At 38.4% G+C, this 20,574-nt stretch overlaps 1 protein-coding gene across 42 annotated transcripts in view; it reads left to right on the top strand.

Moving 5' to 3' along the window:
• The window catches only part of LOC135200192 (ankyrin-2-like), a 702,328-nt gene that overhangs the window by 497,066 nt on the left and 184,688 nt on the right, over positions 1-20,574 (top strand). For all 42 annotated transcript variants that reach the window (XM_064228610.1, XM_064228609.1, XM_064228607.1 and 39 more), the window contains 3 exons: positions 264-424; positions 5,414-5,514; positions 5,806-5,916. In XM_064228610.1, coding sequence (XP_064084680.1) covers positions 264-424; positions 5,414-5,514; positions 5,806-5,916 — 373 coding nt within the window. The remainder of the gene's footprint in view (positions 1-263; positions 425-5,413; positions 5,515-5,805; positions 5,917-20,574) is intronic.

Raw genomic sequence — 20,574 nt, 5'->3', positions numbered from 1 at the left:
GGTAGCACAATTGAAAATGATAAACATGTTTTGTCCCTGATACTACATCATTCTTTTATGAAAATGTAGAAATGGTTATACAGTACATATACTTAATTGACGTAATTAGATCTGCTTGGCAATTGTGATGTAACAGTCATGTTTATATTTCCTGATTTTGTTGTTATTCATTTTAACATTTGCCCCAGAGTAACAGTAAATTTGTGTCAAGTCTTTAATATTGTTGTGAATTCTTAGTTAAATTTTTCCTACAATAATTCCAGCCCAGTGATCATTGAGGTTCCACATTTCGCCTCACTACGTGGTAAGGAACGCGAAATTGTGATTCTGCGGTCAGACAATGGCGAGACTTGGAGAGAGCACACCCTAGAAGCTACAGAAGAAGCAGTTCAGGAAGTTTTAAATGAAAGCTTTGATGGAGAAGGTAAGAACCTTAATTTATTTACATTCATCACCCACTGATTTTCAAAAGGACAAAGTTTTTGTTTAAAGGTGGCCATCCACTGGGAACACCAGCATAAATCAGAAAAGGTGAAAATTCTGAAATGGCTAGGTATGACATATAACAGTGTGATTATAAAGTTCAATTAAGATTCATTGTAGTAATTGGGTATTTCTCATCGACATCCACATTATATATAAATAAATTAGGTGCAAAAGATTTCACTAAAAAGTACTATAAAAATTGAAAATGCCAATTTTTCCCACTGTTGCTCTACTTGGACCTAGTATAACGTAAAATATCTCCCCAATCCATAACCTTAGAAGCTTGTTTTACATGTAATAACACAAGTTCAGGCTGCTGCTATTCACTTGTTTTTCAATCAATATAAAGTTGATTTTATACACAGTAGGCTGAGACATGTGTGATTGATAAGCAGAAGTTTATTTGTCTGAAAATGGAAAGGTTTGAGATTTTTTGATGATGCAGTAAATTATACTTTAAAATTTTCTATTGAACAAACTAAAATTTACACAAAGATTTATGTGTTTGTTTGGTTGTGTATAGAGGAGCCTTGTACCATATGTCATTTCTAGAGCATTTAGTAAAGTTTAGGCATTCAGTTGTATTTGTATGAAAGAATCAGAGTGTGGTTCTTTTGAGTTTAAAGTAAATATGTATGATACTGATTATCCGTGGTAGTAAGATTTTAGCCATATATCAAGTTTTAAAATTATTCCTCCTAAACTGGAGGGTTAAGAAACAGCATACATATACAGTACATATCTTCTTTCCTACGTTATCCTTACATTAAGGGGTCAGTTGCCTGATGTGCCTTCCCCACTGCCTTCCTCACAATATCAGGCATGGTATATTTTTGGCAAATTGGTTTTTACGACTGCATGCCCTCGCTGTCATCAACCACAGTTAGTTGCGGTGGGCCTTGTCTTTGACTAAAAAGTCCACCTGCAAGGCAGCAGTTTCCACAGTTATTGGTGGTGGGCCTAGCCTTACACAGGGGAAATTTCTCTCTCTCTCTCTCTCTCTCTCTCTCTCTCTCTCTCTCTCTCTCTCTCTCTCTCTCTCATGTCATTTGCCACATAAACACAAGTATTGTTTAGTAACTCAGCCTTTGTCTTTGTAAAGTTTATCTTTGTCATATCTTTGTCAAAAAACTACAAGGCATCATACTGTAGTTACCAGTCAGCAGCAGATAGGTAAAACTGGGGTCCTGTTTAACGAGGCGAGACTGTATGTATATATTAATATGCATATTATATATGTGTGCATGTGTATTAAAACAATTTTTATTTATTTAATTATGAAAACATTGGCACTTTGTTTTCAAATGGATTACAGCTTTTGCAAATATGTATAGCATTCTGAGAAACAGCAGCTGCCTTCAGGAAATTTGTATATGTAAATCAAAATGTATTTTGTGGTGTATGTGTGTGCCCACGTACGATCTCCTGGATTTCATGATCAGGTAGTTGGTAAGCCATGACATATACATATATGCACATGCTCATTCCAGGCCATCGGTGAACTTGCCACAGCCTGTTAGTTTTTGTCTTGCTCCTGCATATGAAATTTACATTTTGAATATTTTTTATGGTGATTAGAGATGAAATACCAACAGTGGTAAAATATTCTCATGTGTAGAGAGAAAGAGAGGGAAAACTGGCAATTTCAAGGAATTTTACTTTAACGTAAAGTGTTAGTTTACCTTTGTATACCCAGTTTACATTTATATGCAAAAATGAAAATAATAATTCCAATTATACATTTATTTCTTTTAGCTATTAAAATATTATTTTCTCAATTCTTTCAGTAGTAGGCTCAATCAGTTGATTCTGGGAATATGAATATTACAAATGGCAGGATGATTTTTTATTATACATATTACAATGATATATCAATATAAATACAGTGTAAATGGATTCTGTAATTAAAGAACAGTTTCATATACAGTAATAGCCTATATGACTTTTGCAAATGGATGCTATGAGTAACACCTGGGCTACCCTAGGTTTATAGTTCATACATAGGCTATACATTTTTATCTTGTGTTATCATATTGTATTATACCATACATGATTTGATTGATTTATGACTGCCAGTTTTAGCACTCATAAATCAATGAAATCGTGTGTGGTAATACAATATTTTAACAAGTGATAAAGATGTTGCTGTATAGAAATATATTGATAACCATAAAAATGTCATTTACATAAAGTTTTCAGTTTAAAGTTTGATGGTGGTTGTTTATAAGCATGCTGAGTATTTACAGTGGTATTGACAAGGTTAGGTGAGGAAGGGTACAGAGTTGCCCCTGAACACCCATAGGTTTTTTGTACTGTAGTACACATTCGTAGTAGACATACATGTCATGAGTAGCAGCAGCAGTAGAGGATAGTTATGATTCATGTGGGCCCCCATTCCTTTGACCATATAGGTTTTGGATCAGGTGCTGTCGAATGAAGCTTTAGGAAAGAAAGGAATTTACTGACAGCTAGGAGGTTGACTTCATCAACATTTTAGCCCTCTGTTCAGGATTATTAATTTAAAAGCAGTTGTCTGTGTTGGAAACTAAGTAGGTTTAAATATCATCCCACAGAGAACTCAAATTACCTTAGCTGGCAAGGTATAGAGGGGAATAATTGTGGTAGAGGTGAAGATAGAAGTCTCAAAAATGAGAGAATAGCACTTGCATTTGTTATTCTTTCAGCTACCTTGTGTCAGTGATTGATCTATAAGCCTCCAGTTTACTTATGGCAGCTTACTTAAAATAATAATAGTGTCTCAAGGAAGTGTTTGTAACTTTGGGCCTCCCTGCCATCTTGTAGATCAGTCTTGCTTTTTTTACTGCCAAAATTTGTTTTATGATTATCATCTTTATGTGGTCTTCATCCACAGTTCAGCACACAAAATTACCACGGTTACTTCCTCTTTTGATATGCTGTGAAACATACGCTTTGCATTTAGGAAGAAATGTGTTGTGGAAGAGTTATACATTGTTTCCTAACCTGTATACCAATGGTTTTCTTGGAATCATGCTTCCCAAACTAACATTAGAATCATCAAATGCAGAAGTATGATGAATAGTCGTTTTTGATGAGATAGTATCTGCTGTTTGGTGATTGTTATTGCAGAATGTTTAAATCATATCACAAAGTCAAATTGTAACGTTTACATAACTCGCCTGGAGGTTTAGTTCCTAGTTATTGACTAAAAATCAGAGCAAGAAAAAGTTGAAGAAGTCAGGAGATGAAAATCAAAATAAACTAAGTACTCATATTGCAATAAGAGGCCCATGTTAAGTTATATAAATAAAAAAAAAAGTGTTATTGCCTGCAGTTTTCCATAGAAGGCATACTGTAGATGATAATTCATAATTCATAACCAGTGGCCCTACTGGTGAAGAAGTCATTTTGGCAAGTTAATTATTATCAGAAAAACTGATGTGCATTATTAAATATAGATTTTTTTTAATGATTATCTATTTAACCCTTAAAGGATGGGGTAATAAATCAATATGCAGGCCAGCAAAACTTTGAGGTTGGACAATTTAAGAAAAAAACACCTCAATGGAAAGAGGAAGATGTGCAAATGCACATGGTATAAGAGAAAAAATTCCCAAAAAATTTTCCCTGCCTTCCACAAGAAGTTGAAAATGACTACTATTTACAACCCCTTGTGGGGCCTCTTTTAGAAGACAATCATAAATTTTACAGTTATACATAATTTTTCTAAAAAATAAATTTATTTCATTTAATAAAATTAGTAACAAATTTTGAGCATATTTATTGTAAAATATTTACGTAATATACCGAGAACATAGATGCAATAACTTTTTTGGAACATGGTTTTTTCTAATATTTCTTAGGACTTTTCTTAGCATACATATATGATTGACATACTATCATAAAAGATAAGAATTAAACCAACAGCAACCCCTTGGTATATTTATGAGCAAATATACAAAAAGACGTCATGTGAGACAGAGAAGGCAATACATCCTCCCTTGAAGTCAAGATCAAAACTAAGCCCTGAGCTGCTGAGTCTCTCATATTAGCCAGTCTAAAAGTTGCCATTAGTGAATTTATGGGCTATAGAAATAATGACACCTCTTTCCTGCCTGATTCCCCCAAATCGATGGTGTGTCATTTTGTTACTCACCATGAGTCACTCTGTCCACCACCCAAAACCTGTTATTGTTACTCATGAGCATGTCCATCCACTTTGGGTTAAAGCTGATGTAAGCTCAATTTTTTATATGAATTTTTCATCTCTTGGCAAAATGTTGCAGATCATTTACTCTCCATGGTGTGTGTTTGTTGTGTGTTTTATCATGATGGTGAAACTGCATACAGGCAGTTCCCAGTTACTGGTGGACTCAGTTCATGGCAATCCTGTTTTATGGGGCTTGTCTAGCGCCATAAAGTCAGTGATTTATGGTGCCATAATGGGCAGAATTTCAGTTATTGGCGCCATGAGGTGTTGAAAATAGTGTTATGCCACCATAACATACCTAACAGAGGTGCCATTAACCAAAACTTGGCGCCATAAACTGCAGAGTTTTGGTTAATGGCAGTTTTCACTTATCAGTATCAGTACCCCACCGAGAATGGATAATATGTTATATAAATTTCAAATTGATTTTGAGTTTTGAGAAAGAGATAATAGGGAATGATAACCCTCCCACAAAGGTAATTTTATGTCTAGTTATTTTAGAAAATTGCTGTAGTAACTGTTGGTTATTTTAGAAAATTGCTGTAGTAACTGTTGGTTATAATAAGACAATTTTACTGTATTAGGTAACATTACAACGAGTGAGATGATATTGTTGCTGAATATGATAGCTAGACTAGGGAGGTTAATTCCTTAACTTGAAAGCAGATTCAAACAAAAATTCAGCAAAAATTTCCTACATGGCTATACATAATGTATACTGGTGAATTTTTCTTTCAGAATTAAAGCAGCTAGAAGATCTGAATACTAATCGCATCACTCGAATTCTAACAACAGACTTCCCTCAGTACTTTGCCATTGTCACTCGTATCAGACAGGAGGTAAGCATATGATGGAGTCCAGTTATCTATTCTGTATACATTCTTCATAGCAATAATTTACATTGCTGTAGACAGAAGTGTGCAAACTTAATCATATATTTTGGTTGATATTTTTCTGTAATGAATATGATATTGAGTTACAGTATTATAATTGAAAAATAAAAGTAATTGCTGCTTTTGTCAGTGGAATGCAGCTGAAGCTGGAATAGTACATATTAGGTTATTTATTCCAGTTTTGTTAAGTTTCTTTGTTAATAAAGAATCACCTCTCCTATTTTCTGTCACTCATAGGTACATGCAATAGGTCCTGAAGGAGGAATGGTTTCTTCAACTGTAGTACCCCAAGTTCAGGCTGTGTTCCCACAAGGAGCACTTACAAAGAAGATCAAAGTGGGACTTCAGGTAAACCTCTTCAAGCCCCGCAAAAATCACACTGGACCAATGAAAAAAATTAGTGTCAATAACATTCCAAAGAAGAAGCGTTTTAGTCTTATTTGGTGAAGTACTTCTGTTTAATATTGTGTTCTTTCGAATTAGGTCCTTAAGGTTTTTCAGTGTGTTTAGATTTAGGTTTGCCAAGAGCATAGAAATTGGATTTTTTATTTTATTTTGCAACTTTCTTTTTTTAAGTTAAGTTGTAATTGATATAAAGGTAAAAGACATGAAAATTTACAGCATTAATTTGATGTATTTTAAATCTTGAAAGTTATAAATAGTGTAAAGACCGGAAAAATTCGGAAGCAACAGATATTTACACTAATTTTTCAGGACTGTGCTTCAAATCTGTATCGAAGCAAACAATCAAATTAACAAGAACCTTTTTCAGATCTCTTCTGTAGACTTATAGGTTATTTATGTGATTGATTTTATTTATCTTGGCTTTAATTTATCTCAAGTACCTGAGGATCTAGTCTTTTCACATATTAAGTCATTTTTAGTTCGGAAATTCAGTTTTCTTAGATATTTTGGTAAACAATGTTTCAGTATTTTATCACATTACCTTTAGGTTAGAAAAGCCCCTTTTATTTATTTTATAAGAGAAATTCCATCATTAGGCATTATTTTTGCATACTGTACTCTATATACTCGTTTCGTTTAAGATTTCCTATCAGAACTATAATTTATTTATTGTTAATTTTGGCAGTTGCAGGGCATTCCAGTTTTGTGTTTATTTTAAATTTTCTTTGGTTTCTTTCCTATTTACAAGTTGTTTTGTCCTTTTTTATGATTTCTTGCATGGCTTATTTTGCTTGCTCTCTTAGGCCTTAGTTGCATGGAAATTTTAAGGTGTTATGGCTTTTTATCTTTGTTTGTAGTTTTGCAACATAGTGTGAGTAAATATTAGATGGCACATCATGTAAAGCAGGTATAGTTTTATTATATAGTATAGTATGAAGAAATTGTAGGTTTAATAAAGGTTAGTGCGCTTGACAAAAGTTATGCATGACTGTTAGGAGAAGATTGTTTTGACAGAGCATTGTATAAATAGTCAAAGTTATAGAAGAGTTTTAAGGAAGTTAGTTTATCGGGAGTATTGTGAGTTTTGAACAAAAGGTCAACCCATTGTACAAGTAGTCTCAAGAAATCACAATTATTCTGACATACAGCAGAACATTTATGCAAGGTGATTATCTTTTTTCAAATAGTGGAACTGCAGTTTGAACTGCAAAAGGACATATTTATGACAAGATTAGTTTTGGTTGTCATGTCTTAGGTTATGTAGGAGTACCTGTCTTCTCAGTGGTAGTTTAGTACTCATTCTCATGTTATGATTTAATTTAGATTTTAATTCATCTTTTCATTTGCTTGTTTTTGTTAGTAGCAATTTTCTACTAAAGTTTTAATTTTAATTTGAGGATGGGCTTTACAAAGAAGTATAATTTTCAGTTTCTGAAGAGCCAAAATAGTTAGGTTAGACCGTCCTAGTACAAAAGATTTTCAGAGGTCAAGTCAGTATATCATGTAGCAAGTACATAAATAACTTTGCTCATTGCATTCTGTTGAGCATGTTATATCATTAGATATCACTGAAGAAATTTAAAATCATTTGCCATACTATCTGAATATTTTAATATTTTGATTTCGTGTTATTTTTTTCATGGATTGGCTGTTGTTCTGTAGTATGTTAGGACTATATCTGTACCCTATTACCTTATCTCAAATAGAGTAAGGCTAAAGGAATCAGTTGTAGTGATATCAGAAATTCTGAAATGCCAGGCTATAATTGATTTAAAAACAACATTATGCTTGTTTTGAGATTTTTCATTCTTAACTCAGAACCAGTAATTTGATTCAGTGAACTGAAAACATTGTACAATTGAAGAGGCCCAGAATACCTGATTTCAAGATTCTTATATACACATAGAATGTAAGTCATCGTATTAACTATATTTTGTAGCGTCAAAAATTTTAGCTCATGCCATGGGAAATCAAATCCCTAGTGTGATGAGGCTGGTATCAGTAGACTTTCGATAAGCTGTTAGTAAGGTGAACTTATGAATATTAAAAAGTGATATTTTTAAGTTGAACCATGTTTCTGAATATCCCAAGGATATTAGTCATGGCTGGTCGCATCTGTCTACTGCCTTTTCTAAGAGCATTATTTTTATATGTATTGGTATTGTTAGATGATACATCACTTGTGGCATACATATAACTTTAGATGTTTGATTTTGTTGTGAAATAAGCGCTTTCAAAAAGTTATTCTGAAATGTACAATCATTTAACATGACTTTATCATAGTAGAGTGCAAGCAGTAGTTTTTGTACTCTCAATAGTACATGATCTCTTTTTATCGTAGCTGCAGTGAAATCTCACGTGACTAAATGTTGTATAAATTTGCATAGTATCTTTTCTTGTCTTGAATTTTAAATAATTAAATTTACAAACCATTCATCTAGCACTGGTAGCAGAACACTTAATTTTTGTTTTTTATGATTGGATTAGTAATAAGTATTTGTCGAGTATGTCTGCAACTTAGAATTATTTTTCTGTTAGGGACATTTTTACCAGAGGCTTGTTATTGTAAAAAACATTGTAGAATGTACGAATTGCATTCTCTTCAGTTTTAAGGCTATTGTTAATGCTTTTTTTTTTAGTTGAGAAAAAAATAGTACAATAACCACTGATTTTAAAATCAAGTTAATTATACATATAGAAATTTTATACTTTAGGTGTATGGAAATTGAGATACTTCATACCATACTCAAAATTATTATACACATAGCTGCATATAGGTGTAAATTAATTTTTCATGGTAGCAAAGGCAGGCAATTACTGGAATCTTAATTGTTTTAACGAAAGAGCATCACTACTTAAGTTACAGATTAGCTTATCAAGACCACAGAGTTGTCTTTTTAGATCCTCATGGGCTTGTCCTTAAGCAATTGTTTACAAATGACATGGCAGTTAAGCAAACTAAAGTTGAAGAAGTGTTGCTTTAAGTAGGAAAATATCACATGAATGGACAGAAAGTAACAGGCAGAAAGCAATACTGTACAACTGGAAATAAAAAGGAATTTTAATTCCATTTACAGTATGACAAACAAGGGACAAGATATATAAATGGTTCTCCCCTCAGAGTATGATAGCGATATTGTTGATTGTTGATTATATTCTGATTGATTTTTTTTATATGGCACAAGGTATTTACTTTGGTTTTATTAGTCACCATTAGAATTATATATGATGTAAATATGAAGACTAACATTTCATAGTTACCAGTTATTTCACTGCAGCATTTTAGAATAAGTGTCACTGAAAGTCCGTGGAAGTACATTTACAAGTTTTTTGCTATTATTAGTAATTTGGATTCTTATCTGTATCAGTGGAAGAGTTTGAAATTCAAAGTCTTCCACAGACTAGAGAATAGTTTAACCTCTTGTATTCAGATACCTAGCATTCACATACGCCACTGGTATTACAGTACGATATCTGTGCTTCACAGTAATTAGTATGAATGCTACTCTCATTAACCAAGTTTTAGATAACTTCATATTGTTTTACTTGCAGAATCATGAACTTAGATTACCTCTTGAATCAGATATTATATTGAAAATGTACATTTTCAATTTTCCAAACATTATAGAGGGGGAGTTTAAGGTTTGATGGGTTAAGAGAATAATGAGAATATGGGATCACAGAAATTAGCACTGGGGAACTGCTTTTAAATTAGTGAGCCTGTGATATCATTTGGCTGTTGCATGTAAGGTATTTATAAGCTGTTACATTCCCCCACGCGGCTCATAGTTAGTTACTTTTGTGACTGGGAATTAGTCAAACGTAGTTTTAAGCTTGTGTGGGCTTGTAATTGCTGTCAGGTTTCTATTGACCCCTGAGATCAGATAAGAATTGAAATTAATTTCTATATCTTCTTAATGTTAATTATTTTCATAGTCAATTGGAAATCTGGTCTCAGCACACCATAGAATACTGAAATTTGTTGCCTGGGAAGGAACATGCAGTTTTGTATAAGTCTTCAAAACCTGTCTTAAAATATTGGAATATGCCATTTTATCTGTCTCTTTACCATTGGCTTGGCTAATTGATGCTTTACTATTAACTGCAGCACAAACTAACCATGTTAGCTAGTTTGTATCACAGACATGGAAAAAATGCCCAATAAACTTAGTTAAACGCAAGTGGCATGAAGTTTGTTTTCACCAACTCACCTGAACGTGTAATGCGCATTTAGCAAGGTTCGATGAAAACAGCATTGGATCAGTCTTCAAAATTTGTAGTTTATTAGAGAAGTACTGTAGTATAGTTATTTCATCTTGGTTCATCTAATCTTGTAGAAATGGCCATAAAACCACAGTTCAACTGATTTTATTGGGCTTTTGTACTTCCATTTCTTTTTTGATACTCTGTGCTCTTTATGTGCTTTTGTCTTGTCTTTTATTTGTTTTGACTTTATGTTGGCTGCTCTGTTCGTCCATGCTGTGTCGAGCCTCGCTGATGCTGCTGATTTACACACACCTCTCTACACTAAAAAAGTTGTCACTAACAACCATCATATTCACAATACTAAGTTCATGCAGCCAGCGATGTGGCTGACCACAGTGATACCCTTGCTTCTTAATTTTTATTCTTTTTTTTTATCATCAGAAGTGCAAGTTACACATTGTAATAAAACTTGTGAAGAAGCAATACGTATATGTATAAGGTTCAGATTTCTTTTGATCAGTATCAAGGATTTTAGAGATATGTATTTTTAGTTGACTGAAAAACTCTTGCTGTGTATGTGAATAGGTTGGAAAATAAAAAGCCTTTGCATGTGACATGAGAGATAGCCGAGACTGTTTGTTGTATGTAAACTTGAAGCAACTATCGAATGAGAGACCTTCTTCATTCAGAATCATCTGAAAGGTGTGGTGAAAGCACCTGAAAGTTTCAGTTGTGGAATTTTTTAATCTTGGGAGATATGTATGTAGTATGATGTTTGCTCTTTTTTTTCTCACGTCTTTTATTGTATTTATTCAGTTTTGACCAATTCATTTCATGCCTTCATCTCTGAAAACCTCCTTGATTCATTGCATAAGTACGATTTGTCATGTGCCATGAAACAGAAATTCTTGCTGTATGAATCTAAAAATAACTTGACCCCTTAGAACATGAAAAGGGTTGCTCTCATATGAATTGCTTGCATGGGATTTTGTGCATATCCTTTGTTTTCAGAAATATGAAACTTTTCAGGTAGTACTGTCAATTGATAGCTAGGGTAAATGAAGACTTGCTCAGTACTATAACTTCAATATTATCATGAACTTTGTTTGTGAAATATCTGAAAGTTAATTTTCTTGAATAGAGTTATGACAGAGGCTTAGGCATGGGTTTTAATGTGTGAATTAAGATATAGAGGAGCAGTTCATAATTGTGAAAATTAAGTGTGCTGATACATATGAGTGAGTTGGTCCTGAATGAAATTAATTATGATTTTTATAAGCATGAATGGAAGTTCAGAGTTTCATAAATATGTTAGACTGTTTACATTACTAGTTCCATATACAGTGGTACTGCCGTATTCACAGGGGATGCATACCAGACCCTGTCCCCCTGCGAATAGTTAGAACCTGAGTAGTTGGAACCCCTATAAAAATGCTTAAAACCTATTTTGCTGGTTAAAACTCAAGAAAAAACCCCAAAAAATTTTATACTTAGTTTTTTTAATAGTTTTATCACAAAAAATGTATTTTATGATGAAATTGATAAAAAAGCAGGAATTTGTGGATATTTCTCATAGGAAAATACAGCGAATAGGCGAATTTTCCGCAAATAATGCTGGGAATGTTCCCGGGAGAAATCTGCAGATGTGTGAGTCCGCAAATCCGGAGAACGCAAATACCACCCCATATTTGCGTTCTCCGGATTCACGGATTCCACTATAATAGCTACAGTGCTTCAGAAAAGTCAAAATCTATATTCAACATACAAAAGTATGACATAGGATTAAGTCTTTTCGTTTCACTTCAATTTATAGGTTGGGAATTGCTTGTTTATATATTTCAGGGTTGTGATAACTTGAGGAATGTCTTCCTCTTCTAAATACTAAACATAATCGCTTAAAAGATAAGCAAAACAATTAACATGACTTGCTGCACAGAGAACAAAGGTTTTGATGATATGCCAGATAATGAGTCAGAATCCACTTCTCAGTTATCTACATGACTAGGTTCCAACAATCATGTTGTAAGTCCAAGTGAAAATCAGTTTTATTTGAAAATTAGAGTATCATAAAGTATGAACTGTAACATGCAGTACTACATTTCTTTTATGATTTATGATACAGAAATTTATTAACCCTTAGTGGACAGGGTAATTTATCAGTGTGCAGCACCCCAGACCAGGTAAACTTTGAGGTCAGCAAAATAGAAAAAGTCTTGTCAATGGAAAGAGTAAGATATGCAAATGCACATGGTGTAGAGAAAAAAAAAATTCCCCTACCTTCCATGAGAAGCTGAAAATTACAATTGACAACCTATTGTGGGGCCTCTTTAACAAGAAAATCATAAATTTTACAAGTTATGCATGATTTTTCTATTAAATGAATTTATTATATTTTGTAAAATTATAATTACAGATCACACAATATCAAAACAGATAAGAAATAAAATAAGTAACAAATTCTGAGTGTATTTGTTGTAAAATATTTACGTAAATCTACCGAGAATGAAGATGCAGTTGCTTTTTTGGCTTTTCTATATATGTTTTTTCTAGTAAATATCCATGCACTTTTCTTTGCAAAATTACATTTATAACTGACATACTATCATAAAAGATAAGAACTAAAACCAACAGCAACCCCTTGGTATATTTATGAGCAAATTTACAAAAAGATGTCATGTGAGACAGAGAAGGCAATGCATCCTCCCTTGAAGTCAAGACCAAAACTAGTCCTGAGCTGCCCAGTCTCTCATCTTATCCAGTCTAAAAGTTGCCATTAGTGAATTTATGGTCTATAGAAGTAGTGACACCTCTTTCCCGCCCGATTCCCTTCAAAACGCAGGCGCATAATATTGTTATTACTCCTGAGAGCCTATCCGTCCATTAAGGGTTGATAACATTATATACAGCCTACGATAATGTAAAAATCTTTTCAACTCATATGAATTTAAATAGTAATCGCTACCTTCGAAGCACAGGCTAACATAACATAGCTCTGAAGAATCTTTATATGCACGTATTTGTCCATACAGGGAATTGATATGTGATTTTGCAGATTTCATTCTTGAATTCATAAGCCATGTACAGTTGACCCCACCTATTTGTAGTTCAGGAATTGCCGCTTCACCTATTCGCAAATTTTTGTGTGGAACTTATCTCCAAGTTATTTGCGGAAAATTTGATAATTTGTTGATTTTTTTGTCAAGAAATATTCATTAATTACTGTATTTTGATGTTATTTGCATGAATAAATACATTTTTTATGTTAAAAAAATGATTTACAGTACTAATTTTCAAATACATATATTAATATTAATGTAAACACAGCAAAATATCAATAAAATTATTTTTGTTCATATGCTAACAAACCTTCGGTCTTAACAGTAGGATAATTTTTAGCGCCTAGCTGGATCCGGTTAAAAAATTGATGAAAGCAAGGAATTTTGTGATATCTGGCAACACATGCGTAGATCGGGTGGAGAGTGGTCAATGACCACTCACCTACGCCACCACGTCAGTCTTTTCTTTAACCGCCTGGACGAGAGTCATGGTTAACCTCTCTCTGCCTTTACCCGGTTCATTGCCCGTTTCACTTGTGTTTAGTGTGTGTGTTTGGCTGCTATTATGACTTCTTCTGCTCCTTCTCGGCCTCATCAACATGTGTGCCCAGGAATTCCAGGTTTTCCGTGTTCTCGTTTTTTGGCTTTGGCGGCGACTGATCCCCACATCACGTGTAGTAGATGCCGTTCTAATTTTTGTACTATAATGAATCCTTTCACGGAATGCCGGGCATGGCCTAAAGAGCAGTGGAAGTCGTTTTATAGCAAGAGAGAGCGTCGGAGGGTTTCGACTCTTCCTTCTTGGGAAGGTTTTCGCCTCTTCCCGATGCTTCATCTCCTGCTGATTTTTGTAATGTCGCCCCTTCTTCTTCGGGAGTTAATTTGATTCCCGGGAATGGGGAGGCTTTTTCATTATTCTCATTTATTCCAGAGTCGGAGCTGTCCAAGATGGTGGCGATTTGGAAGACGCTCGGGCTAGGGGGTCCCCCGTCCTTGGAGGGGTTGCTAGTGCACTATGGAGGCTCGCTACCCCCCTCCTCAGGCTGGCCAGGCCATCCCCCCTCCTCCCGGCCTCGTCTTCGTGGGTAGCCGAGGTCAGCCATCTTGTATTGCTCTGCCAGTGACTGTTGCCGCTTCTTCGAGTTGGAGGAAAGCCGTGGCGTCAGCCCCGTTAATGATGTCACGGGATCCGTCGTTGTTTATTCCTCCACCAGTGGCGTCTGCTTCCCCTTCAGACCGAGGGGAAGACGTGACGTCATCACCACTTGTGACGTCACTCCCATCAATGATGTCACTATCAGTCATCTCCTCTGCACTGCCTCCCTCAGCCTTGATGTCATCTCTGTTGCCCAGTTCGCTATATCTCCCTTCCATGTCATCAGAGCCTTCTCTTGCAGATCAGTCTGAGGTTATATGCCAGGCAGTGCTTAAGAGGTTGGACTCTGTTTTGGATGATAAGTTGGCTGCCTTGTCGGTTGGGAGGACTGGAAGGTAACGTGTTGCTTCATCCCCGCCTCCTGCGAAGAGATCGCATAAGAAACCAGTGCTGTCTTCCTGTCCCTCTTCCCCCTCTACGCCACATCAGCGTATCAAGTGTTGGAAGGCTAAGGACTTTGCTCTTTCTTCACCTACGAGGGAGGAACAACGCAGACATGTTCTCGAGAGTGTTGGTGTTTCGGAGAGTGTTAGTGTATCTTCCCTTGTGCAGTCTGCAGTGGCTGCTTCATCCCCTGTCCACGCTCATTGTGAGCGTATTGCAACCTCCCCCGTCCGTGCACATCGTGAGCGTGTTGCAACCTCCCCTGTCCGTGCACATGATGCAAGTGCTCCTTCTTCTCCAGGGCCTATTCATCACCGTAAGGATCTCAAGGCGCCTGTTGAGGTCGAAGGTGGTGAGTGCAGAGTTGGTGCAGAAGGAGTGTTTGCCAGCCCCTCTCACTAGTGCTTCCAAGAGTTCGACTCTGGGGGATTCTCCTTCAATCTCGAGTGTTTAAGATTCCTCTCCAACTCACATTCGTACATCTGCCACGCCCGTGACCATTCATGGACATGTTAATGAGTCATCTGGTGGAGGAGTACGTAGTGATGATCCTAGTGTTATAGTGTGTTTGTCTCGGGAGCTGACGAGTGGACCCAGCCCAGACAGGTTAGTTGGTGTTTTGGGCTGTATGGCTGCTGATCCTTCCGTTAATTTTAATGGTGAAGGTGCCTTAGAGAAGCCTACACATTCTTCTCGTCGTCAGTCTCCGTTGCCGGAGCAGGAGGAGGGAGATACGCAAGAGTTTTTGTCTTCCTTTTCGGAAGTTGTTGATCTCATTCGTGGGTTGATCATTTTGGAAAGTAGGACTCAGGCTCGGTCGTCTTACACTCCTTCTTGCTTGGAAGCCTTGGTGGGAGCTACGCAGGTTCCTAAATTATCTCTTCAGCTTCCCTTGTCGGGACACGTCCAGTTGATCTTGCATAAGGTTAACGCCTCTGTTTCAGACCAGGACGGTTTGCTTCGCTCTAGGGGGTTTGCCAAGCTACTACCCCCACCTCTCACGAGACATAGGAAGTGCTATGCTACAAACTGCATTTTTGATGTCGCGCCATCTTAACCCAGACGTCATTCGCCTGAAGCCAGGATTGACTTTGGAGCAGGTGAGGTCGGTGGATCTGTCCTTGTCTCCACAAGATGCCTCAGCATTGGAATCTATGGCAGCCTCCATGTTGCAGACGGTTTCTTGGCTGGACTTCTGGTCTGTGGTCATTGCCAAGATAGCTTCTGACAGGTCCCCAGAAGGGTTGGTAAGTGCTTCCTTGCTTGCCAGTCTGTTGCACTCCGAAGGCAAGGCATTTTCGTATATGGCTCACCTCAGTGTTAATTTATGGGCTAATCTTCTGATTAGAAGAGAAGCAGCTTTGTCTAGGATGGCATTGAATGGAGATCTGTTGGAGTACCAATATTTGTTTCATCGGATTGAGCTCAAGAATGCGATAGACCGGCGCCGGGCTGACACCAAAGACAAACTGGTGCACCAGGCCATGTCTAAGTCAGAGTCTCGTCCTCGGAGACATCCAGCTCCTCCTCCTCCCCCTGTCCAGCAGCAGTCAAGAAGATCGTCACCTGGTAGGCCATCGAGGAATTCAATTTCGGTAGGACCTTCCCGTTCGACTCAGCCTAGGTCAGAGGATCAACGTCCCTTTTGCTCTCCTTCCTTTAAGCCAAGAAGGCCCCAAGGGGGGCAGAGGTAAAGGGGGCCGTCAGTAGGTTAGGCGCCTCTCCCTCTCCTGCGCCACAGGTGGGGGGTTGCCTGGCAGGCCATTGGGCCAAGTGGTAGAGTTATGGGGTGGAGAAGTGGGTGGTAGATGTCCTTCGGGTGGGGTACCTACTGCCATTCAACTTCTTTCCTCTTCTCTTGGACAAGCCGCAGCTCAGTAAGGCATATCCTCCAGATTCTCTGAAGTTCTTGGCTCTTCGGGAGGTAGCGCAGAAGATGCTGGACAAGGATGCAATAGAGGAAGTGGTGCGTCCATCTCTGGGGTTTCACGGTCACATCTTGGTGCCCAAGGTGTCGGGAGGATGGAGACCTGTGATCGACTTATTCACCTTGAATCACATCATCAGGAAGACATGGTTCAACATGGAGACCCTTCATTTGGTGTTGGCAGCCGTGAGGGAAGGTGACTTCATGCTGACGGTAGACTTAAGGGACACATACTTCCAAATCCCTGTTCATCTGAGGTCCAGGAAGTTCCTTCGCTTCTGTCTTGGGGACAAGGTGTTCGAGTTCAGAGTCCTATGCTTCGGGCTGACAACAGCCCCTCGAGTGTTCAAAAGGGTCTTCTCTCTCGTGTCAAGTTGGGTCCATGCTCGGGGGATCCGTTTGCTGAGGTACCTCGACGATTGGTTGGTCTTGGCAGTTTCCAGGGAAAAGCTGCTGCAGGACAGGGATTGTCTACTTCGGTTCTGTCTGGAACTGGGCATCATAGTCAACTAGAAAAAGTTGAACCTTGTACCCAGTCAAAGGATTCTCTACCTGGGCATGTTCATCGATACAACAGTAGCAAAAGTTTTCCCGTCGGATCAGAGATTGAAGTTGCGGGTTGTGGCGCGCAACTTCCTGTCTGAACCACATCAGTCAGCTCATCAGTGGCAGGTTCTTCTGGGAGTGTTGTCTTCCCTGGAGAAGCTGGTCCCTCATGGGCATCTTCATCTTTGGTCTCTGCAGTGGGGACTGGGAGAATTCTGGTCTCCGACAGGGGACTCACCCCTGTTAAAGGTTCCTCTGTCTCTGGAAGTGAGAATATCTTTGTGTGTGGTTGGATGACCAGAATAAGCGCCCTCATCACTTCAGGCGTTTGGAGGACAAGCAGCAACATATCAACATCTTGGAGTTGAAGGCAGCCTTCCTGGGTCTGAAGGAGTTTCGGGAGAAGGTAGAAGAGAAGGTCATTCTGTCGTTCTCATGTCGGACAACACCATTGTGGTGGCCTATGTGAACAAGCAGGGAGGCCTGGTTTCTTGTCAACTTCACACCTTGACCGTTGAGGTTCACCAGTGGGCGGTCAGCAATTTGGTAGAGCTCTCAGCCTGGTATATCCCAGGCAAACGGAATGTCGTCACAGACAAACTCAGTCATCAGGATCAGATCCTAGGCACAGAGTGGTCTCTTCATCAAGTTGTAGCAGACAAGCTTTTCCAGGTTTGGGGAGACCCATGCTGGACCTTTTTGCAACTCACTTCATTAGGAAGCTGGAGATATTCTGTTCAGTGGTCCCAGATCCTTTAGCGTTAGCAGAGGACGCATTCCAACATCCCAGGGACAACATGGAGGTGTATGCCTTCCCTCCATTTTGTTTGATCCTTCAAGTTCTGAACAGGCTAATAAGTTCACAGGGTCTCAGGATTACTTTGGTAGCCCCTCTGTGGCCTTAGGCGGAATGGTTCCCAGATCTGCTGTCGTTGTTGTCAGAGGTTCCGAGGGAGATTCCCCCTTGGTGACATCTCCTGTGTCAGATCCATGCGGAAAGGTTCCACCAGTTAGTAGAATCCCACTGTCTTCACGGTTGGAGGCTATCAAGTATCTCCTTCGAGCTAGAGGCTTTTCTCAGAGAACAGCAGGGCATATGTCCAGAAGTCTCAGAAAGTCGACCTCCGCGGTTTACCAAGGCAAATGGGCGATCTACTGTGATTGGTGTCGTAAAGGGGGTTTTTCTCCACTTGCAACTTCTATTCAGCAAAGGGCAGACTTTTTAACCTTCCTCAGAGACGAGAAACGTTTGTCCATTTCTGCCATTATAGGCTACAGGGCAGCCCTGAGTTTGGTGTTACGCCTTAGAGGTATCGACATCTCTTCCTGGGAACTTTCCTTGCTAGTTAAGGGGTTTGAGCAGTCTAGTTCTCCTAGAAAGCTCAAGCCTCTGACGTGGGATGTTTCCTTGGTTCTCAAGTCCATATGAGCCCTTGCGTTGCTCATCTGACTGGAACTTGACGCTCAAGATAGTTTTCCTCTGGCCTTGGCATCTTCCAAGAGGGTAGGAGAGCTCCACGGTCTGAGCTATGATGTGAAGCACACCAGGGTTTGGGGGTCGGTGTCCTTTGAATTTGTCTCAGAATTCGTGGCCAAGACCCAAAATCCCTCTGTGCATGATGACAGATTCACTTCGTTTTTCATTCCATCACTGAATGACTTTGTGGGTGGTGATGCTCAAGAGCTTTTGTTGTGCCTTGTCCGGGCCCTGCGTTGCTATCTTAAAAGGACTCGGCACCTTAGACCAAGCTGCCGCTGACTTTTTGTTAGCAAAAGCTGTACGAAGAAAGAGGTGTCTAAGAATACTATCACTTTTTGGATACAGGAAGCCATCAGACAGGCATACTTGACTCTTGATGATTCCACCACCACGTCTGTGCAGGCTAGAGCGCATGACGTTAGGGGTATTGGTCCCTCACTGGCTTTCAAAAAGAACTTGGCTATACATAGAGTGCTGAGCGCTGGTACTTGGTTACACCAGTCCATGTTCACCTCTTTCTATCTTAAGGATGTTGCCCACAGATCTGCGGACATGTTTTCCCTTGGTCCTGTGGTGGCTGCCCAACAGGTTGTGTAACTCATAGTTGCCCTTAACAGGGCTCTTTTGTATCTTACCTAAGATGATTGTGTGTATGAGAGAATGAGTGAGTTGGCTGGTCTCCTTCTTTCTCTTGTACTTTCCTTCTTCCTTCGGGCGGGTTAAGGAATAGACACATCATTCGTTGGTCTGGTCTGATACAGGTGAGTAAGGTAGTCATACTGATAATGTGGTTGCTTACTATACAAATATCAAACTCTCTATTTGGTAGCATATGCTCCACTCCTTGGCAAGGAGGAGTTGGGAGCAGTACAAACCCTGGTGTATTGGTTTGCTATTGGACAGTCAAAGTTTCTCTTTGGTTCCCTATATAATGGTTCTCCCATATATCATTGTATGCCACAGTGTCTGAGTGGTTAGATATCAATTTATCTAGCTTCTCAACGGGCTTCAGTCCCTCTCCCGAAGTCATTTCTTCTGGAAGCTGGACTGGTGGGTAGGCCCCCAGCCAGTTTAGGATGTCTTGTACCTCCCTCCAAGTATGAGTCTATCCTATTGTTAAGACCGAAGGTTTGTTCACGTATGAACAAATGACAAATTTTCTAAGACAATTTGTATTTGTCATAGCTACAAACCTGAGGTCTCAACATTATACTGCCCGCCTCTAGCCGCCCCTCTGTGTGTTAAGACATCCTGAGTTGGGAAAGACTGATGCGGTGGCATAGGTGGAGTGGCCTTGACCACTCTTCACCTGATCTAAGCATGCATTGCCAGATATCACAAGATTCCTTGCTTTCATCTGTTTTTTAACTGGATCCAGCTAGGCACTAGAAATTATCCCATTGTTAAGACCTCAGGTTTGTAGCTATGAAAAATACAATTTGTCATTTTTCATTGCATATTTAAATACATGTATTTCTTAACTCAAGGGAGAGAGAGAATTATGAAAGCCTTGAGAAAGAAACAGGTTTTTCAGCTTTGTGCTGGTTTTAAACGTTTTCTCTTCCCCCTGTACAAGAAGGAATTCCCCATTGAAATGCTATTATTAAAGTAATTTTGATATTATAGTGAATGATATTAAAGTTATATTGAAATATTAAAATATTACTGGAAAGTGTTTTAGGATGATAGGTTAAAGTATACATGTAAACGTAATCTCTCTCTCTCTCTCTCTCTCTCTCTCTCTCTCTCTCTCTCTCTCTCTCTCCTCTCTCTCTCTCTCTCTGATAAGAGCTAAATTTTTTATGGATACGTAACATGTGTTTATTTGTTTTGTATGATAAATAGT

The sequence above is a fragment of the Macrobrachium nipponense genome, chromosome 26 (assembly GCF_015104395.2).
Source record: "Macrobrachium nipponense isolate FS-2020 chromosome 26, ASM1510439v2, whole genome shotgun sequence".
Lineage (NCBI taxonomy): Eukaryota > Metazoa > Arthropoda > Malacostraca > Decapoda > Palaemonidae > Macrobrachium > Macrobrachium nipponense.
The sequence above is the reverse complement of the archived record's forward strand: the minus strand, read 5'-3'. Positions and strand labels throughout refer to the sequence as shown.